This window comes from Urocampus carinirostris, chromosome 7 (genome assembly GCF_059441175.1).
Source record: "Urocampus carinirostris isolate Australia breed hairy pipefish chromosome 7, RoL_Ucar_1.0, whole genome shotgun sequence".
Taxonomy (NCBI): Eukaryota; Metazoa; Chordata; class Actinopteri; order Syngnathiformes; family Syngnathidae; genus Urocampus; species Urocampus carinirostris.
The window spans coordinates 13,342,414-13,358,857 of record NC_142355.1 but is presented as its reverse complement, the minus strand read 5'-3'; the positions used below and the strand labels follow the sequence as shown (position 1 = coordinate 13,358,857).

General features: G+C 40.5%; 2 protein-coding genes and 1 long non-coding RNA gene across 4 annotated transcripts in view; 2 read left to right on the top strand and 1 right to left on the bottom strand.

The window, feature by feature from the left end:
* The first annotated feature begins 1,133 nt into the window (after positions 1 to 1,133).
* Positions 1,134 to 9,556, top strand: znf319b (zinc finger protein 319b). 2 transcript variants are annotated; one of them, XM_088339793.1, is made up of 3 exons: positions 1,134 to 1,504; positions 4,205 to 4,303; positions 4,427 to 9,556. In XM_088339793.1, the coding sequence occupies exon 3, from the start codon at positions 4,473 to 4,475 to the stop codon at positions 6,321 to 6,323; it is 1,851 nt and encodes a 616-aa protein (XP_088195919.1). In that variant the 5' UTR covers positions 1,134 to 1,504; positions 4,205 to 4,303; positions 4,427 to 4,472; the 3' UTR covers positions 6,324 to 9,556. The 2 variants fall into 2 exon arrangements, with proteins under 2 accessions (XP_088195919.1, XP_088195918.1); XM_088339792.1 differs by having other exon boundaries at positions 1,136 to 1,504; positions 4,205 to 4,334.
* Positions 3,843 to 14,781, bottom strand: LOC148362385 (uncharacterized). Its single transcript, XR_015850859.1, has 2 exons — positions 14,683 to 14,781; positions 3,843 to 4,349 (listed from the first exon to the last, which is right to left on the bottom strand). It is a non-coding gene; the product is annotated as an uncharacterized LOC148362385 (long non-coding RNA).
* Positions 14,782 to 14,897: 116 nt separating this feature from the next.
* csnk2a2b (casein kinase 2, alpha prime polypeptide b) overlaps positions 14,898 to 16,444 on the top strand; it is a 31,809-nt gene continuing 30,262 nt past the window's right edge. The window contains exon 1 of the mRNA XM_088339794.1: positions 14,898 to 15,794. Coding sequence (XP_088195920.1) covers positions 15,691 to 15,794 — 104 coding nt within the window. The 5' untranslated portion in view covers positions 14,898 to 15,690. The remainder of the gene's footprint in view (positions 15,795 to 16,444) is intronic.

Sequence of the window (16,444 nt, the reverse complement as noted above, 5' to 3'; positions counted from 1 at the left end):
AATGTTTATTGAAGGTATTGTTGGATACATTAATCAAAACATGACACACAAAAAAAAACCTAATGCTGAGAGTAAGCATGGCCAAATATGGAGTGCAACCAGGTTAGAATAATATTTTACATAGGCAACAAATTAAGACGTACTCACTTTACCAATCCAAAAGAACACTGACACGAGTATGGCACCACAGGAACAGATAGGTAAAATAAGGGGTATCCAAAACCACCTGCTTACAATGAAAAATATACTAAAACAATAGACAGTGAAAGCGCGCCCCATAGGGTTTTTTGGTTTGAACAATTTTATTGACACTATTAACAGCAAATAAAAAATGTGAGGTTTGAACAATTTTTCTCGACAATTTTAACAGCAATCAAGCATAATCACAATTTCGTTATATCTGACAATATGACGTTTTAACAATTTTTCCCGACATTTTTAACAGCAATTAAACACACAATTTCATTTTATCATATCCCAACAATAGGAGTTTTATCGACACTTTTAACAGCAATTAAATACATTCACAATTTCATTATATCATATTCTAACATTATGAGGTTTGAACAGGGACACTTTTCACTAACTTTCTTATAAAATAAATGAACGTTTTTTAACCTTGAGAAGGCGCTAAATAATACACACTGTCCCTTTAAGCAATTCAGGATTGCAACTCATGAACATGACATTTTATGTAAAAAGTTAACCGTGTGACACATTATCTTTGAAAAAAACAAGAAACAAACTAAAATATCTACAGATCTACGAAAATAAGGTAAATACAAAACGATTATAACTTTTTATATCGTCAACAAATTTAAAGTCAATAACACAGACTCCATAAAAACTGGATATTGACCAATCACAAAAGGAAAAAGGAGCCAGCTCCTGATTGGCGGGGACCATACAGTATGTTCATGACACGTTTAGATTCATTTTGAAAATCCGTCAAAATATACGAACGAACATCAAGTCTAATGTCATAAAATAAATTACATTTTGAATACCTAACGAAGTGTGACAAATTATGACATTGTATTAGATGCATTTTGTTTCTTTTTACATTAAAATTGTCCCGTAAATATTGCAATTTACGTGTGGAACACGACACGCGCATACACCCTCTGTTGCGTTTTGTGTGCTCACGGGCTTTCTCTATTCACGTTCCCGGGTGCGGGAAGCAGACAGAAGCTTGCTAACACAGAGAGCTCGGAAACAAGCTAACTGGCGATAGCTCCAAAAATACACACGTTTTTCTTAAACGATTTTACGTCTTTATGTGAAATTAATTAGAATTCCATAAGCCGAAAATAGTGGCTAGTTTGTAAAACGATATATACACCTTGTTGTTAAGCCACAACGTTGTTTGATTCTATTGCGTTAGCCCCTGGACCTACAGCGTTCCAACGAGAACCACCCGAGCTCCGTTTACAAAAAGAGAAGATGGAGTATGGTGCGGTTTTGAGTCATTAATGCACTAGAAGTGGCGTTTCCCATGCCTTAGGTAAGTAACCAAGAAACGAGTGACAGCTTTCAGTCAAATGGCTACAACCCTGTGTTGTTGCGTTAGCTAGCTGTACCATCAGAGCTAATGTTGCTAACCTTATCAATGTTTACACTGTTGTTTTTTGTTACCACAATAAATTGTGTTATAACCAATGCTGGGTGCGTTACTTTAAACGAGTTATGACATAGTTACTCACAACTTCCAAAAACTATTTGAGTTCGTAACCGAGTTACTCAATAGTATAAGTAATTAGTAACTATTACTATTATAGTTACTAGTAACTATATCCGTTACTTTATAAAAAAATTGTCAAATAATTTGAAATGTTCTGGACCGTATTTGAGTCAGTTGAATTAAGAACAACAGATTGATAGTTGTGTTACTATGTAATCTTAATTGCACCTCAATAGCAACAGATTTATCCTACACTTGAAGTGCAACAAAAATAAACAGTACACAATGTGATATAACAACAGCAGTAAACCATATAAAGTGAGTTTGATTAAATGAAAAAGGAGTCATGTCATATTTATTTGTATAGCGCACAGAGCACAACAACAAAAACTAGTCAAATATAACATCAGCTATATAAAATATTTTAAGCTAAATATGGAATAGGTAACTATTAAATTTGGTTTACATCGAAACAAAATGCTAAACGTGTATATCAATGATAATAATAATGTAATGTAAAGTTTATATTCAGGTAAAAAAAACTATAAGGGAGCTAGCTAAGGGAAAAAATAAAATCATATAAGAAAAAAGAGGGATATAAGAGGACAAAATAAGAACCGTGAAATTTTTATACAAATTAACGCTAAAAACACAGGAAATAAAATTAAAATAGAATTCTACTTATTAAGATCTATCTATCTACCTTGGTCATATCCCTCAAGAGGGGTGACTGACAGCAAGACAAACACATACAATAACAAAGAAAATAAAAGGGGGAAAAAATAGCATAAAAACACACACAAAATGTTTTGGACTATGGCCAACCCAATTGCCCAAACACGCAAACAAGTTAGGCACCTTGGCACCTAAGTTGGTCATGCTTTCGTCCCTCCAGATGAAATGGGACACCAGAAAGCGGCCATGTCACTCGGGTCAGGGTGACACACTCTTCTGTTCAATGTCAGGGCCCGACAGCTTTCACTGGTTTACCCCTGCCGCATCATACGAGTGCCCATCCCTTCCTTAAGAACGCGTCCACAATCCCACTAACCTTTCACAACACCTCTCCACTCCTTCCTATCACCAACAATAAAGATAAAATAAAAAACAACCATTTTTTATGCTCTACAAATTCAAAGTCAACTACAGAGAATTCCCCGAAAAGCATTTTGACCAATCATAAGAGAAAAAAGGCGCCCTGGATGCGTCTTAGAGGGAACCAGCAGTTATTGGTAGGGTGCCAGCTCTCATCGTTCACTTCCAAGAGCCAGCTCATAGAGACATTTCGTTCGCGGACGACATGAGTTGGTTGCTGCGGAAATAACAACATCACTGGTGCTGTAAAATATAGAGCTCACATTTTTTGCAACACAGCCCTCATTTGGCTTTTCTTTCAGGGCTTTAGAAAATACTATTCTCATAACCGCTGTCCGACTATATGGTTGTTGCTATTTTGAATGGTGACATGATTCGAAAAGATGTGACGTAAGCAACTCTAAGGCGAGTGGAAAACTGCACCATTGAAAATGGCATCAAGTTTGTGGGGGCACTCCACTATTGGTGTTGTGCAACCAAAGTAACGCACAGCTTTTGAGCTGTCAGTAACAGCGGTGGAAAGAATGATGGGTTAGATTACACAGTTACTTGAAAAACTATGTAACATAACAGCGTTATTTTTAATGGCGTTATTCCCAACACTGGTTATAACACAATAACAGAAAATGTTTGCGTTTTGGAGTTTAAAAGAACAAAGCGCCATGACCAAGTTCCTGTTGTGAGTTGTCGAGTTACATTGATTTGACGATATCAAGAAAGCTTTGAAACCAACAGAAGGAATGTAACTGTTAATAGTCTATTAAAATAATAACATTTCTAAAGTGAAATTAATACTTTTGAAAAATGCTTGGACCCCAAATTTAATACAATCTTTGATCCAATCAATTTTGTATATCAATTGTTTGTTGTATCTTTTCATACCTGTCAACTTCAGTCGATTGCTCGCCTTATTAATGATTACAATTTTCCTTTTTAAGCGATAATAGATTTTAAAAAACAATATGGCATTTAATAACTCAAAGCAAGACAGACTATGTAGAATATACAGAGATAATTTGTGTCAACAAGTCATATTCATTTGTATAGCCCTTAATCACAAAAAGTCTCAAAGTGGACAGAGCACAACAAGTTTATTTACTAAATGAACAACAGAAACAATGGTTTTAGCATCTTTCTTAGTTCTTTCCACACTTGCAGTTAAATGTATTGTTACTTATTATACGCAGCAAAGGATTTCACAGACTTCATTTTCATTTGAAATTATTGTCTAGTACCAGTGACCGAGACATTCTGAACTAGAGCAAAATGGGCAAGACAAATTCGGTCTAACCCCAAAACAAAAGATCTAAAACATTTTTTGCCCAAACAAAAATTTTATTCAGCAGACGCAATTTTAAGTGATCAATAAATACTATAAAATAATGGGGGAAATTTACAAGTTGACTCATGTGTCTCTTTTTCACACAGATACCATCCAAATGTGAAAGCACTGGATTTACTCCGTATCATCCACAAAAGTCGCTGTCTTTCCTTTTACAACGCAGTTTCTTCAGCAATCATCTTGAGGTAGCTCTTCAGTGTCTTTGGCAGTTATGGAGTGAGTTTGTTTTTTCTGTAAAAAATGCACAGAAACAGTTTCTAATTACTACTAGTTGTATTTTGACTGACTGTTTTGTTTTCTCACTCTAGCTGGGCCACTCCTGCTGTCAAACTGAACCCATATACACGACCCCGTATGACAGAGGCCTGGCAGCAGCATGGTGTTTCTCAACCCCAGGTGGTCCACACCATCCCTCCTGGAGCTGAGAATTCAATGGGCTGTGCTGTGTATGGAATTGTCCTGCAGCAAGAGTCCACACCGATGCAACAACAGCAGGAGCAGCATCAGCAGACTCAGAATGTTGAGCATAGCCAGTTAAATCAACAACACAGTGAAAATCAGCAGCATGTCAACGGGCAGCACGGAACTGGGCAGCACAGTCAGGAGCATTCCACCGAGACCCAGCAGACCACAATGCAGGTAGAAACTGAGGCAGTGCACAAGTGTGGGGCGTGTGGACATGATATCTCCCACCTAGACGACCCCCACGAGCACCAGTGTGTGGTAAGTCAAGACAGGTCCTTCCAGTGCACCCAATGCATGAAGATTTTTCACCAGGCCACTGACCTACTTGAGCATCAGTGTGTTCAAGTTGAGCAGAAGCCCTTTGTATGTGGTCTGTGCAAGATGGGGTTCTCCTTACTGACATCTTTGGCCCATCATCACTCATCCCACAACAGCAGCAATCCGATGAAATGTTCTATTTGTGAAAAGACATACAGGCCTGGTTCTTCTGGCAGCGTCACCTCCAACTCTTCAGCAAACAATACCCAGCAACCCAGCAGTTTGAGGGCATCAGCCAGCAGTAGCTCATCCATTTTACCCTTCCCTTCAGCACGCGACCGCCCATACAAATGTTCTGTTTGCCAGAAGGGTTTCAAACACTTGTCAGAACTCACCCGTCACGATAGAGTGCATACCGGCGAGAAACCCTTTAAATGTGACATGTGCGACAAGGCTTTCAGCCAGTCATCTCACCTTCAGCACCACCAGCGTACACATAGCAACGAACGCCCCTTCAAGTGTGCCGTTTGTGAGAAGAGTTTCAAGCACCGTTCTCACTTGGTGCGCCATATGTACGTGCATTCCGGCGAGCATCTTTTCAAATGCAACCTATGCGAGCTGCACTTCAAAGAGTCGTCGGAGCTTCTCAATCATCCCTGCCATCCCCAAGGCTCTCGGCCCTTCCGCTGTGCAACTTGCGGAAAGGGTTTCAAGCGACCGTCAGACCTCCGTCAGCACGAGCGCGCGCATTCCGAGGAGCGGCCCTTCCATTGCGATGAGTGCCAGATGAGCTTCAAACAGCAGTACGCGCTAGTGCGGCACCGCCGCACACACAAAGACCCGAGCGACCGGCCGTTCAAATGCAATCTGTGCGACATGGGCTTCATGCAGCCTTCGCACCTTCTCTACCACCAGCATGTGCACGGCATGGACAACCTGTTCAAGTGCGGCTCGTGTCAGAAGGAGTTCAGCCAATCGGGAGAGCTGCTCAAGCACAAGTGCGGAGAGACGCCCGCCGCCGTGCCCGACAAGCCATACAAGTGTGACGTTTGTGGTAGGGGTTACAAGAAAGGTTCCACCTTGCAGCGTCATCAAAACTCTCACTGCCAAGAAAAGCCCCTGAAGTGTTCCCTCTGCGACCGCCGGTTCCTCTCTTCTTCCGAATTTGTGCAGCATCGCTGCGACCCCTCTCGGGAAAGGCCGCTAAAGTGTCCTGACTGTGAGAAGCGCTTCAAATACTCCTCGGACCTTAACAGACATATACGTGTGCACACAGGGGAGAAGCCGTACAAGTGCGAGCACTGCAACAAGTTCTTCAAACAACGCGAACACATGATCAAACACCAGAGCACACACTCGAGGGAAGGACAGTTTAAGTGTGTATGGTGCGGTGAGCGTTTCAGTGATCTGGGCTCTTTGCAAGATCACACAGTGCAGCACACAGCTGATGGGGGCGAGTACCCAGAGTCCCAGTGCATGTAACCAAACCCTCCAATTGAATTTCAACTTGTTCCCCCCATTAAGCATGTTTGGGTGGAGTAACGTAGACCTTTTTCATTTGTTTTGTTTTGTGTTAAACTGTCAATTTTAGCTTAATTACGATCCAGGATTCACTTTTTTGCTGGTGTTGGATGTTTTACCAGCTTTAGAGGTACACTAGCTAAAAAGTGGAGCTAGGCCAGAGCTCACTTATTTTCTGTCATGCCCCCTTTAGAAAGAAGAACACCTCTCGCGACTATAAATAGTGTAACCTGGGTATAATAGTGCTTTTAGTAAACCACTGCATGACATTGTGTCCTTATTAACGTATAAGAGAATACAACAGAAGGAAATACGGACAAACTTACCACTAAGAATAGTTTTGTGAACCGTAAAATTAAAATAAAATTAATTTAAAGTGATTCTGAAATTCAAAAATGAAATATCAACCCTTAAAACTATAAACATATTTGACTGACCATGTTAAACCGTGTACTGAAAAATGACATGACATAAAATCGATAAATGATAATGCAATCAAAATGATCACCAACATGTAATGTAAGCACGGTCTTAAAAAAATAGAACTTGCAAATCAAGAATACATAATTAGTCCAATTTTTTTCTTTTCCCCTTTTAAATCAAAGACTGTCGTGATTAATGACTACGATGAGCACATTTTTCAATACACAACTTTTCGAAGCGGGACACAGCAACTCTCACCTGCTGCTTAATTATACGATGCCAACGCTTGATGGATTACTGGAGTCACAAAGCAGCATGATTGTTGGCAATATGACGTAGGTTATTCAATAAGGACAATATGATAATCATGGACAAAGAGATCATTTTATTAGAGTATATAAATTACAGCTGTAGAATGTCCTTTAAAAATGAAAACTTTTAAAAGATATAAAGCGCTTCAACTACTCAGTTAAGGACTATGTTAGGCTTTAACTGAAGCGTTTGTTATTGTTTTCCAATAAAGAGATAATTCTATAACTTCGAAAACACTTTAATAATTAAATTATAATTAGGGTAATTAAAGGTTCTTTTAGGTATCCATAGTCCTCAATGACATTGAATGTGTTGATTGGCCTGGCAGTAAATAAGCAACAAACTCAATTTTTCCCAGTTGTGCATTATCCATCCATTTTTGAGTTAGGTTTCAATGATGACCACTAAAATTATCTGCAGTGATTTAATGAGATGCATTTGAAACAGCGTACAAAATAACAGACAGCAGGTTTCAACAAACCGCAATCTGACTGTTTTTCATAACATTTTGCATTATTTTTTAAGTTGATAGAGTCATCAACCTATAAGTGTTAAATGATTATTGGGAATCTTCTCAAAGCTGAAAGTCTTTTCTTCCATTTATTCGGAATAGTTATACTTTGGTCGTTTTTCCCTCACTATTTTCACACTATTGTGGCAAGTGGTCACAATCTTTTAGGTTTTCAACAAAGACAAATAAATCAACTTGTTTTTAAATACTTCTAGACTCAACTAGGTTGAAGAAAATTCTTGCCGAATGCCCAGAGTCACAACTAACTAACTTTTTCTCCCTGCCCTTACGATTTTTGTCTGCCTCTAGTCTTTCTGTCTATTTGTATAAAACATTCACTAGCAGACATGCAGATATTTGACTGGTTAAAGAAAGCTGAATAATATTTTCTTTCATTTGCTATCAGAATATGTGTGGTTAACGATTCCAGTTCTCAGTTTTGCATAAGTGGGTTTAGTGGTTTTACGGTCTTCACAAATTTCAGTCCCAAGAGAGCTGAAAATCTTATTTTAACTCATTGTTTTCCTAAAGATCCTGTAAATGGACTTGTGTCAAAGTTTGAATAGTTGTTCCTTTAAAAAATAGGTCGTTACATGTGATTTTTTTTTGCTAAATACAATTTTAACGAAATCCTTTGAGCTGAAAATGATTGTGTGTCTGACATTCAATAACCAATATTCGGTCTATTAAAGCTTTCTTCAGGTCAGTCCTGTACATAGTAGATGTCTGTGATTTGAGTACACTTGTAAAAATGTGTCCTTTAAGTAATGTATTTAAAGTTTGTTTTGTATCATTGCTACCATTTAATTATCTTCAAAGGTTGGATTTTTGTTTTTGTTTTGTCTCTCAGTCATCCAAATTAGTCAGGGGTTAGACCAGGAGTTTGGGGCATTCTTGGTTAAAACACTACCACTTTAATTCAGCAAACTATTTAACTTTTTAAAATCTTTTTTCGGTCTTAAAACAAAAATCATAAGATGTTTAACCCAAGCAGGTAGTGATTATATAAATATATAGAAGACTATCTTACAATACCTGAGTGTGAATAGAGACTATTTGGTGAAAAAAAAGAAATGCTTACTGACAATGTGTTTTTTTCTGAGAAAAGAAAAGTAGTCTTGACCCTCCATGTTGGGCTGTTTATTTGTGTTTCGTGCAAGACCAGCGCATGGCACGATTGCAAATAAGAGGTTAGCGCAGTTCTTGTCCTGAACTCAGGCTTTGCAACCAAATGAAGATTCTGTCATTCCATTTGAATTTCATGTACAAAAGTCACACAATCAAATGTGCTGAAGGCTTGTTAAATTAATCACTGATGGTATGGTGGAATACCGAGCATGTCTCGAAGCTGTACGACAAATTCCTGAACTTGCTAGACGAGGATTGCACAGGCATTACTATCCAGGCGTGACAGTTTTTTTCACTTTTTACAAGTTTAGACCCTTAAAGGGTGAAACTTCATGAACTACATTTTTTCCCCTACTATTAGATTTGTTGTTGGGGGTGGTTGCTGCTGGGTGTTACGTTAAGGTAAAGATTTGCTTGGTATGCAGGTGTGTTGAAAAAACTTTGACAATATGTTTTTATTATGGCAAATGCTCCCTGTTTTTCCCAATTGTGCATTATCCATCCATTTTCAGGGAATTTAATTTGAATTTTCTGTTTAAACCTTTATGGTTCCTCTGTCCTTTTTATTTGTTCACAACATCCGTCATTGTTATAAATTGGTCTAATACACCAACAGGAATAAGTGACAAGTGCTGGTTTTATTAACAATAATTTTAGATTAAAATCCTAGGGTTGATGTTGACTGTATAGACTACTAAAATAGAGTATCTCACTTGCATATTGTCATAGCTCTCCATTTGTTTTGTTTATATGACCAAATTGCACACTGAACAGTAATAGTTTGAAAGTGGAGCAAATAAATATGACAATGTGCCAATGATGCTGGTTTAGTTCTTCCATGCCAAATCATATTTAAAAAGTTTATAGTACACAAGAATACTAACTTGCTTAAATGCAACACTAAAATATAAAACCTTTTCCAGGAATAAATTCAGAATGTAGTCATTTTTGCATAATTCTATACAGTGCACCACTCAGAAAGGCTAACATAATTTACTAAAGTGTACTTAACACTAAAATGTAAGCAACAAAACACTGCATGACAATAATGTACATACTCTACAGGTAAAAGTAACACTTATCTGCTGTGAATTTTATGAAATGATGTCTCAGGTTCTTTATCTGGGAAATTTATGTAATACCTCCACAAAATCAAATTCTAGTAGCAATACACACGTGTATTTGTCTTTCATTTTTGGAAGTTTGCTTTTTAAGCGCTTTATTTTCTAAAGCAAACTGCAAAGTAATAATTGTACAGTTGGTTTTACAGGAATCTTGACTGCCAAAAAAGGTAAAACCTGGAGACATACCACAGCCAACATGGATGAAGACTATCACCATAAAGACAAAACTCAACAACAGAAAGTTTTTTAAAAGGTGAAATTTGTTAAAACAAACAAAGCAAAAGCATCCTTAACTTTTTATACGTTCGATACACTTGGGCAAAGTTTTTGATAATTGATAAAAAAAATACAGTGTGGTCATGGTCACAGACAAAAGTACAAAATGAGAACTGAAAATTAACCAATAAATATCAGATCATTATTAAACATGACTCTAATGAAAACAAACCGAACGAACAGGCAGCTCTAGTTACGCCTAGAAAGAATTAACAATAATACGAGAGGGCCATTTTTGAGTGGCAATTAAAGCAAGTTGTCTTGGAAAAAGGAACTACCGGTATGTTGAAAGGAAATGACCACCTACAAGATGCTTAAAGTTCCTTTGATTACTTCTTCAATTAAACACATTTTGTTGAGACTTTCTTTTGGATTATTATTTATCATATACATTTCGGGGGCACGGCGGTACAGTTCTGAGGTCACGAGATCAATCCCCCTGTGTGGAGTTTGCATGTTCTCCCCATGCTTGCATGGGTTTCCTCCGGGCACTCCGGTTTCCTCCCACATTCCCAAAACATGCATTGGCCGGTCCAAATTGTCGTTGTCTGTCCCTGTGTGCCCTGCGACAGGCTGCCAGCCAGTTCAGGGTGTCCCCTGCACACTGCCCGAAGATAGCTGGGGATGGGCTCCAGCACCCCCGCCACCCTACTGAGGATAAGCGGTGCAGATAATGGATGGATAGTTCATTTGTTTATCTCATATCGTTAATTGATTCAATGTAATGTGAGTAAACCCAGAAACAAGTTAAGTCCCTTGCGGGTGAAAGGTTGTCTTTATTGTTATTTTTCTTTTTAGGCATGTTGCAACAAACATCACATTGTTCGGAAATCCCCTGAAATAAAGGGATGAGAGACAAAGGCTAAAAAAACAGGACAATTTTTCAATCAATCCTTTCAACTTATTAGGTTGTATTTGCTCCTTATATCACTCTAATACCAAATTGATTATGAATTCCCCCTCCTTACTTTCCAGATAAACGTTGTGGAATATGTATTTAAATAATTAATGTGTAATATTTTCAACACAAAGCAGCCTCCACTAAACCCCAAATGTGTGCAAGAACTACCAATTTGTTTTTTGGAACTATTATAACTGCAAGGGCGCCTACAATTTTTGGGGGGGTTTCAAACCCCATCGTGTCTTGGAGGGGGAGAGTGTCGCTGAGTGATGCTTTACGACGTGGTAGTCGAAAGTTGGAACAAATACTGCAAACTTCTACAATGGGCTGGGTCAAAATCGGTTCAACCGTTTTAGAGCCTCTAAGTATCATACAAATAAAGACAAGTACAGATTTATAAACTGGTTTAGATAAGATTTATTCATTCATTATCTGCACCGCTTATCCTCAGCAGGGTTGCGGGGGTGCAGTGGGCAGAGGACACCCTAAACTGGTTGCCAGCCAGTCGCAGGGCACACAGTAACAGACAATTCACTCGCTCATTCACACCTAGGGACAATTTGGACTGGCCAATTAACCTGACATGCATGTTTTTGGAATGCAGTAGAAACCAGAGTGCCCGGAGGAAACCCACGCAGGCACGGGGAGAACATGCAATATCCACACAGGAAGGTTCGATCTCATGAAATGAAATGAAATGATCTGCATTTATATAGCGCTTTTCAAGTCAATGACTTCCCAAAGCGCTTTACATTGTGCTTCACATTTCCCAATAGCGGCCGTGATCTGTGCAGCCATGCAAGGCGCTAACCTGCTTATTGGGGGTTCAGTGTCTTACCCAAGAACACTTCGACAAGTAACACGGACAAGCCGGGATTCGAACTGGGATCCCTTAATCCTAAAACGATCGCTCTACCTCCTGAGCTACTGCCGCCCCTCATGACCTCAGAACTGTGCCGCACACGCGCTAACCACTGCCCTGGATAAGATTTAGATTCCATTGATTTATTTTGCATTCTTGGGATTTATCAAAAACATGGAATATGGATCAAAGTAAACCAAATCCCCCAAAAATCTAATGAATCCAAATTTAATACATTAATAAAACTGGTATTGATTACTAGCTCTATTACCATAGACTTGTAATGCCTCTTACCTAAAAAAACAACCATTGTAGTGTCCGTTTGTCAATGGATAGAACCTAAATCAATAATAAGGATAATGGCATTTTGCAACAATGTACAATATCATATATTTTTAATAAATATCATAAACAATATACATTAATACATTTATAATTATTGTTATAATTATTATTACTATTAGATAAAGATATACCAGGTCAGAGGCAAACTTAGTGTATCGTAGTTATTGGTAGCAAACACTTAGCATTTCCACAGCACTTAACATACTTACGCTTTCCAAGACATTCAGCCGTTTAGTGAATCTAAACCAGATAGCAACGATAACTTTCCAGATATGAAATGGACCCCGCAAACGCTGTCATTCCTGATAAAGTGCTCAGTCCTGTCAGGTATTTTCATGGTTTGCAGCCTGCAGTGCTTTTGAAAAGGCCTGTTTTTTCAGGTTATTGCAAAAAAACAATTGTCTATCCATTCAATTTCTTCCGCTTATCCGTGGGTCAGGTCGTGATGACTGCAGCCACCACTAGCAGCGGATCCCGTGTCTCCGACTCAGAGCACAGACTTCCCTGTTGTAGGATTTTTGTACATTTTATGATAAAATATTTTATACAAGTTACATTTATTGAATGCAATGAAGATTTTTCACAGAGAAGGCTTAAGTTCAAAGACAGGTCACCCTGTTCCGAATGTGAATGTTTTGTTTAGTTTTGTTTTTAACGGAATTCTGATGCAAATGGTAAGCGATGTTTGGAGAACAAAGCCCTGATGGCGTGGAAACGCGCGGGGATGTTTTGACCGGTCCAGACATCGAGGCGACGAGGTGGAGCCCACATGGGCGCTCCTGCCCCGCCCCATTGGAGGAGCCGACACGCCAGCTTGGGAGAAAGGCGTGGGCAGAGGAAGAACTTCGGAAGATCGAGGGACAATCGAGAGAGAGGCTCGACGAAGAGCGACACTAATTCGGCTAATTCGATGGAATTCACTTACTTTATTATTTAAGAAATTAAATCTGCGCCCGTGTGGAAATGCCTGTCTCTTGTTTATTTTTCCATAAAGAAACGAGCATGCATTGTTAGGCGCATATAAGTTGTGTTTGGTTAAGGGAGTCAGATACCTAATTTGAACAATTTGGTAAACGGTACATTTTTAATGTATTTAATTCCTAACACTATCCCAAGCCATTATCTAGCTCATCCAAAGGGATGGTAAGGGGTTCCCGGGCCAGCCAAGAGACGTGTCCTGTATAGTTTCGGGGCCTCCTGCTGGTGGGACATGCCCGGAACACATCCAGAGGGAGGCGTCCCTCTGGAGCCACCTTAACTGGCTCCTCTCAATGCACAGTGGAGCAGCGGCTCTACACTCCTGTCCCCCCCCTGATGACCAAGCTTCTTACCCAACAACTGGGCATGTTGTTTTTTTTAAATTGTGACCAGTGTTCCCTCTAAGCTGCGCACGTGCGCAATTGCGCACTGCTCGCACATTCTCAGCTCACAAGAAAATCTAGCCAGCGCACAAAAATGAGGGCTCAAAATTACTAATTAAGAAGCGACTTAAGTCAAAGTTACAGTGCATAAAGGTAAAAATACACGGGTTCCCCTGACGTTGTGTCCTAAATGCGGTATTTTGAAGTCGAGTCGAAGTAGAACGAAGTTGAGTAAAGTTAGTAGAGAACCGGCTTCTTCGGCTAGGCTCACTAAAAGGAACCGGCTCTTTCGGGTCCTAACCGGCTCTTCAGGTTGTTTTTGCTTCTTTAATCCCAACATGACCAAATATTATGTAAAATTATGGACAACATGACTTAAAGGAAGGGGGGAATAGAACAAAAAAGAAAAAAATACCAAAATGAAAAAGTAGTGAAAAGCTAAGAAAAAAAAACAAAAGGAAGAGAAAAAAGAAGGAAAAATTTAGAAAAAAAGCCAGAAAAAAAGAAAAGAAAGAAATGTAGGAAAAAAGTGTATAGAGAACAAAAAGAAAAAAGTAACAAAAGTAGAAAAAAAAACACGGAAAAAAGAAGAAAAAGTTTGTGTTGCATTCAAATAATTTCCAATTACATCAAGTGAATCTTGTTGCCAACATTGTGCTTCCACTAAAAAATGTGATTAAGTACAGTTCTGTACCTTACAACCGACTAAATAAGCCCCCCAAAATGTTAATATTATGCGACAAAATATATCAGGAAAAAAAAAAGAAATGGATATCTTGTGAAAGAATTGTAAGAAAAAAGGACGTTTGTAGGCCGTACAACCTTTGCAATAGTACATGAGTCAATTCATTCAAAAGAGAAAAATAATTTTGCATTGCCGGAAACTCAGCAAAATGTAACTTGATGTCAAGTTTTGGACATGTTTGATAATTAATTATCTTGCCACACTTGGTATTATGGTTGCTCTCTGTTGTTTCAAGCGTTGCTCACCGACTTTGTATGAACGCTCAGACCCGTGGAAAATGACAGGGAACATTGATTGTGACCCCACCATGCAACTCAACATACAAATCTTACTTAGCTCTATTCAAGCGAGTGCAGTGCTCCTCCACACGGGGTTTTGTGCCCGGCGATGACGTGCCTGGAATGAGGTCCTTACGAGTAAATTGAGTCAAGAACGTGAGCACAGTACTCACCGCCTTTCAATTCTCATTGGAAGACCTCCGCCCCTCGTCACAAGGGGACGCTGTGTCACAGAAACTCTGCCGGTGATTCCAGAGCTCTTCGTCACCCCACAAGCCAACCGTTTTTCACTTCCGGGTGACTTTTGCGTCTCCTCGCTCTCGATCCGCTCCCCTTTCCTGTGCCGTCGAGTGGCGAGGACTGCGGCCGCACAAGACACTCACGGTTCCTCGGCCGCCGTCTCGTCCTGGGGGACCTTCGAGGCGCCCTTTCCCCGCGCAGCCGGTCGCCGATGACGCGGGATCCGCTGCTAGTGGTGCACGGCGCGGCTAGCACTATCTCCGCACTCTAATAGCATCGCCTGCTAACGTTAGCTAACAACATCGATCTCCGATACTCCACCCCTCTGCCCCCGGAGTTCTACCCCACTCTGGATCAGCATCTCCGATCAACATTTGATTGATAGTGAACACTGAGGCACGCAGGCGTTGCTGTTCTCCATATAGCACAGGAAACGGAATTGCTTCCACTCCTCAAACGTTTTATATCAAGGGCCCGTGGCTTTAGAGTAGCCCCTCACTTTTACCCAGCAGTGTTGAAATCACTGACACCATTTCACTGCGGCCACTTTTCGGCCGCTTTCTTTTCTACCTCATCACCCCGATGCCTCATCGCTCCTGCCCAGAACCTTCACCCCGATCCTCAGCCTCATCGGGGCCCTTGCTTCTGACAATCCGGTGAAGCAAAACTGTACGACAGGCGTTTTTATCCCCTCTGTAGAAGGGAGCTAGCTGGGCACCCACGCAAACGCTTTGATCGTCTTCCTGGCGGTACAAACGGAACCCGCTCCAGAATCTTCGTCCGGTGACCTACCCGGAGCTTCCGAGCCCGACGGGTCTCGCCATGCCGGGTCCGGTGGCCGGTAGCAAGTCCCGTGTGTACGTCGATGTCAACACCCTGAAGAGCCGGGATTACTGGGACTACGAGGCCCATGTACCCAATTGGAAGTGAGGATTGTCTAATTTTCTTTCTTGCCCTTTAATATGTTGCATTCCTGAACACTGCTTGTTGGAAACTGGATGTGTGTCTATTTTTATATCGCGACACCAAGCTGTAGTCTCATCCTCCTTGCCACTTTGCCAGATTTATATATTGGAACGACATGGGACATTATATATAGGTTTCGCGTGACGCCGCGCACATTCTCGAATGTAAACAGCCGGTGTTATGCCAAGAAATGCATCCATGCAGTCTCATCTCATTAGCTACACCGCTTATCCTCAGTAGGGTCGCAGGGGTGCCGGAGCCCATCCCAGCAATCATCGGGCAGTGGTCAGGGGACACCCTGAACTGGTTGCCAGCCAATCGCAGGGCACATGGGGACAGACAACTCACTCGCTCATTCACACCTAGGGACAATTTGGACCGGCCAATTCACCTGAAATGCATGTTTTTGGAATGTGGGAGGAAACCGGAGTGCCCGGAGGAAACCCACACAAGCACGGGGAGGACATGCAAACTCCGCACAGGAAGTCTGGAGCTGGATTTGAACCCACGCAGGAGGTTCCCAAGACATGAACTCTGCCGCACATGCGCTAACCACTGCGCCGCCGTGCTGCCCCATCTATGCAGTGTCAGTGTAATTTTTAGTCAGACT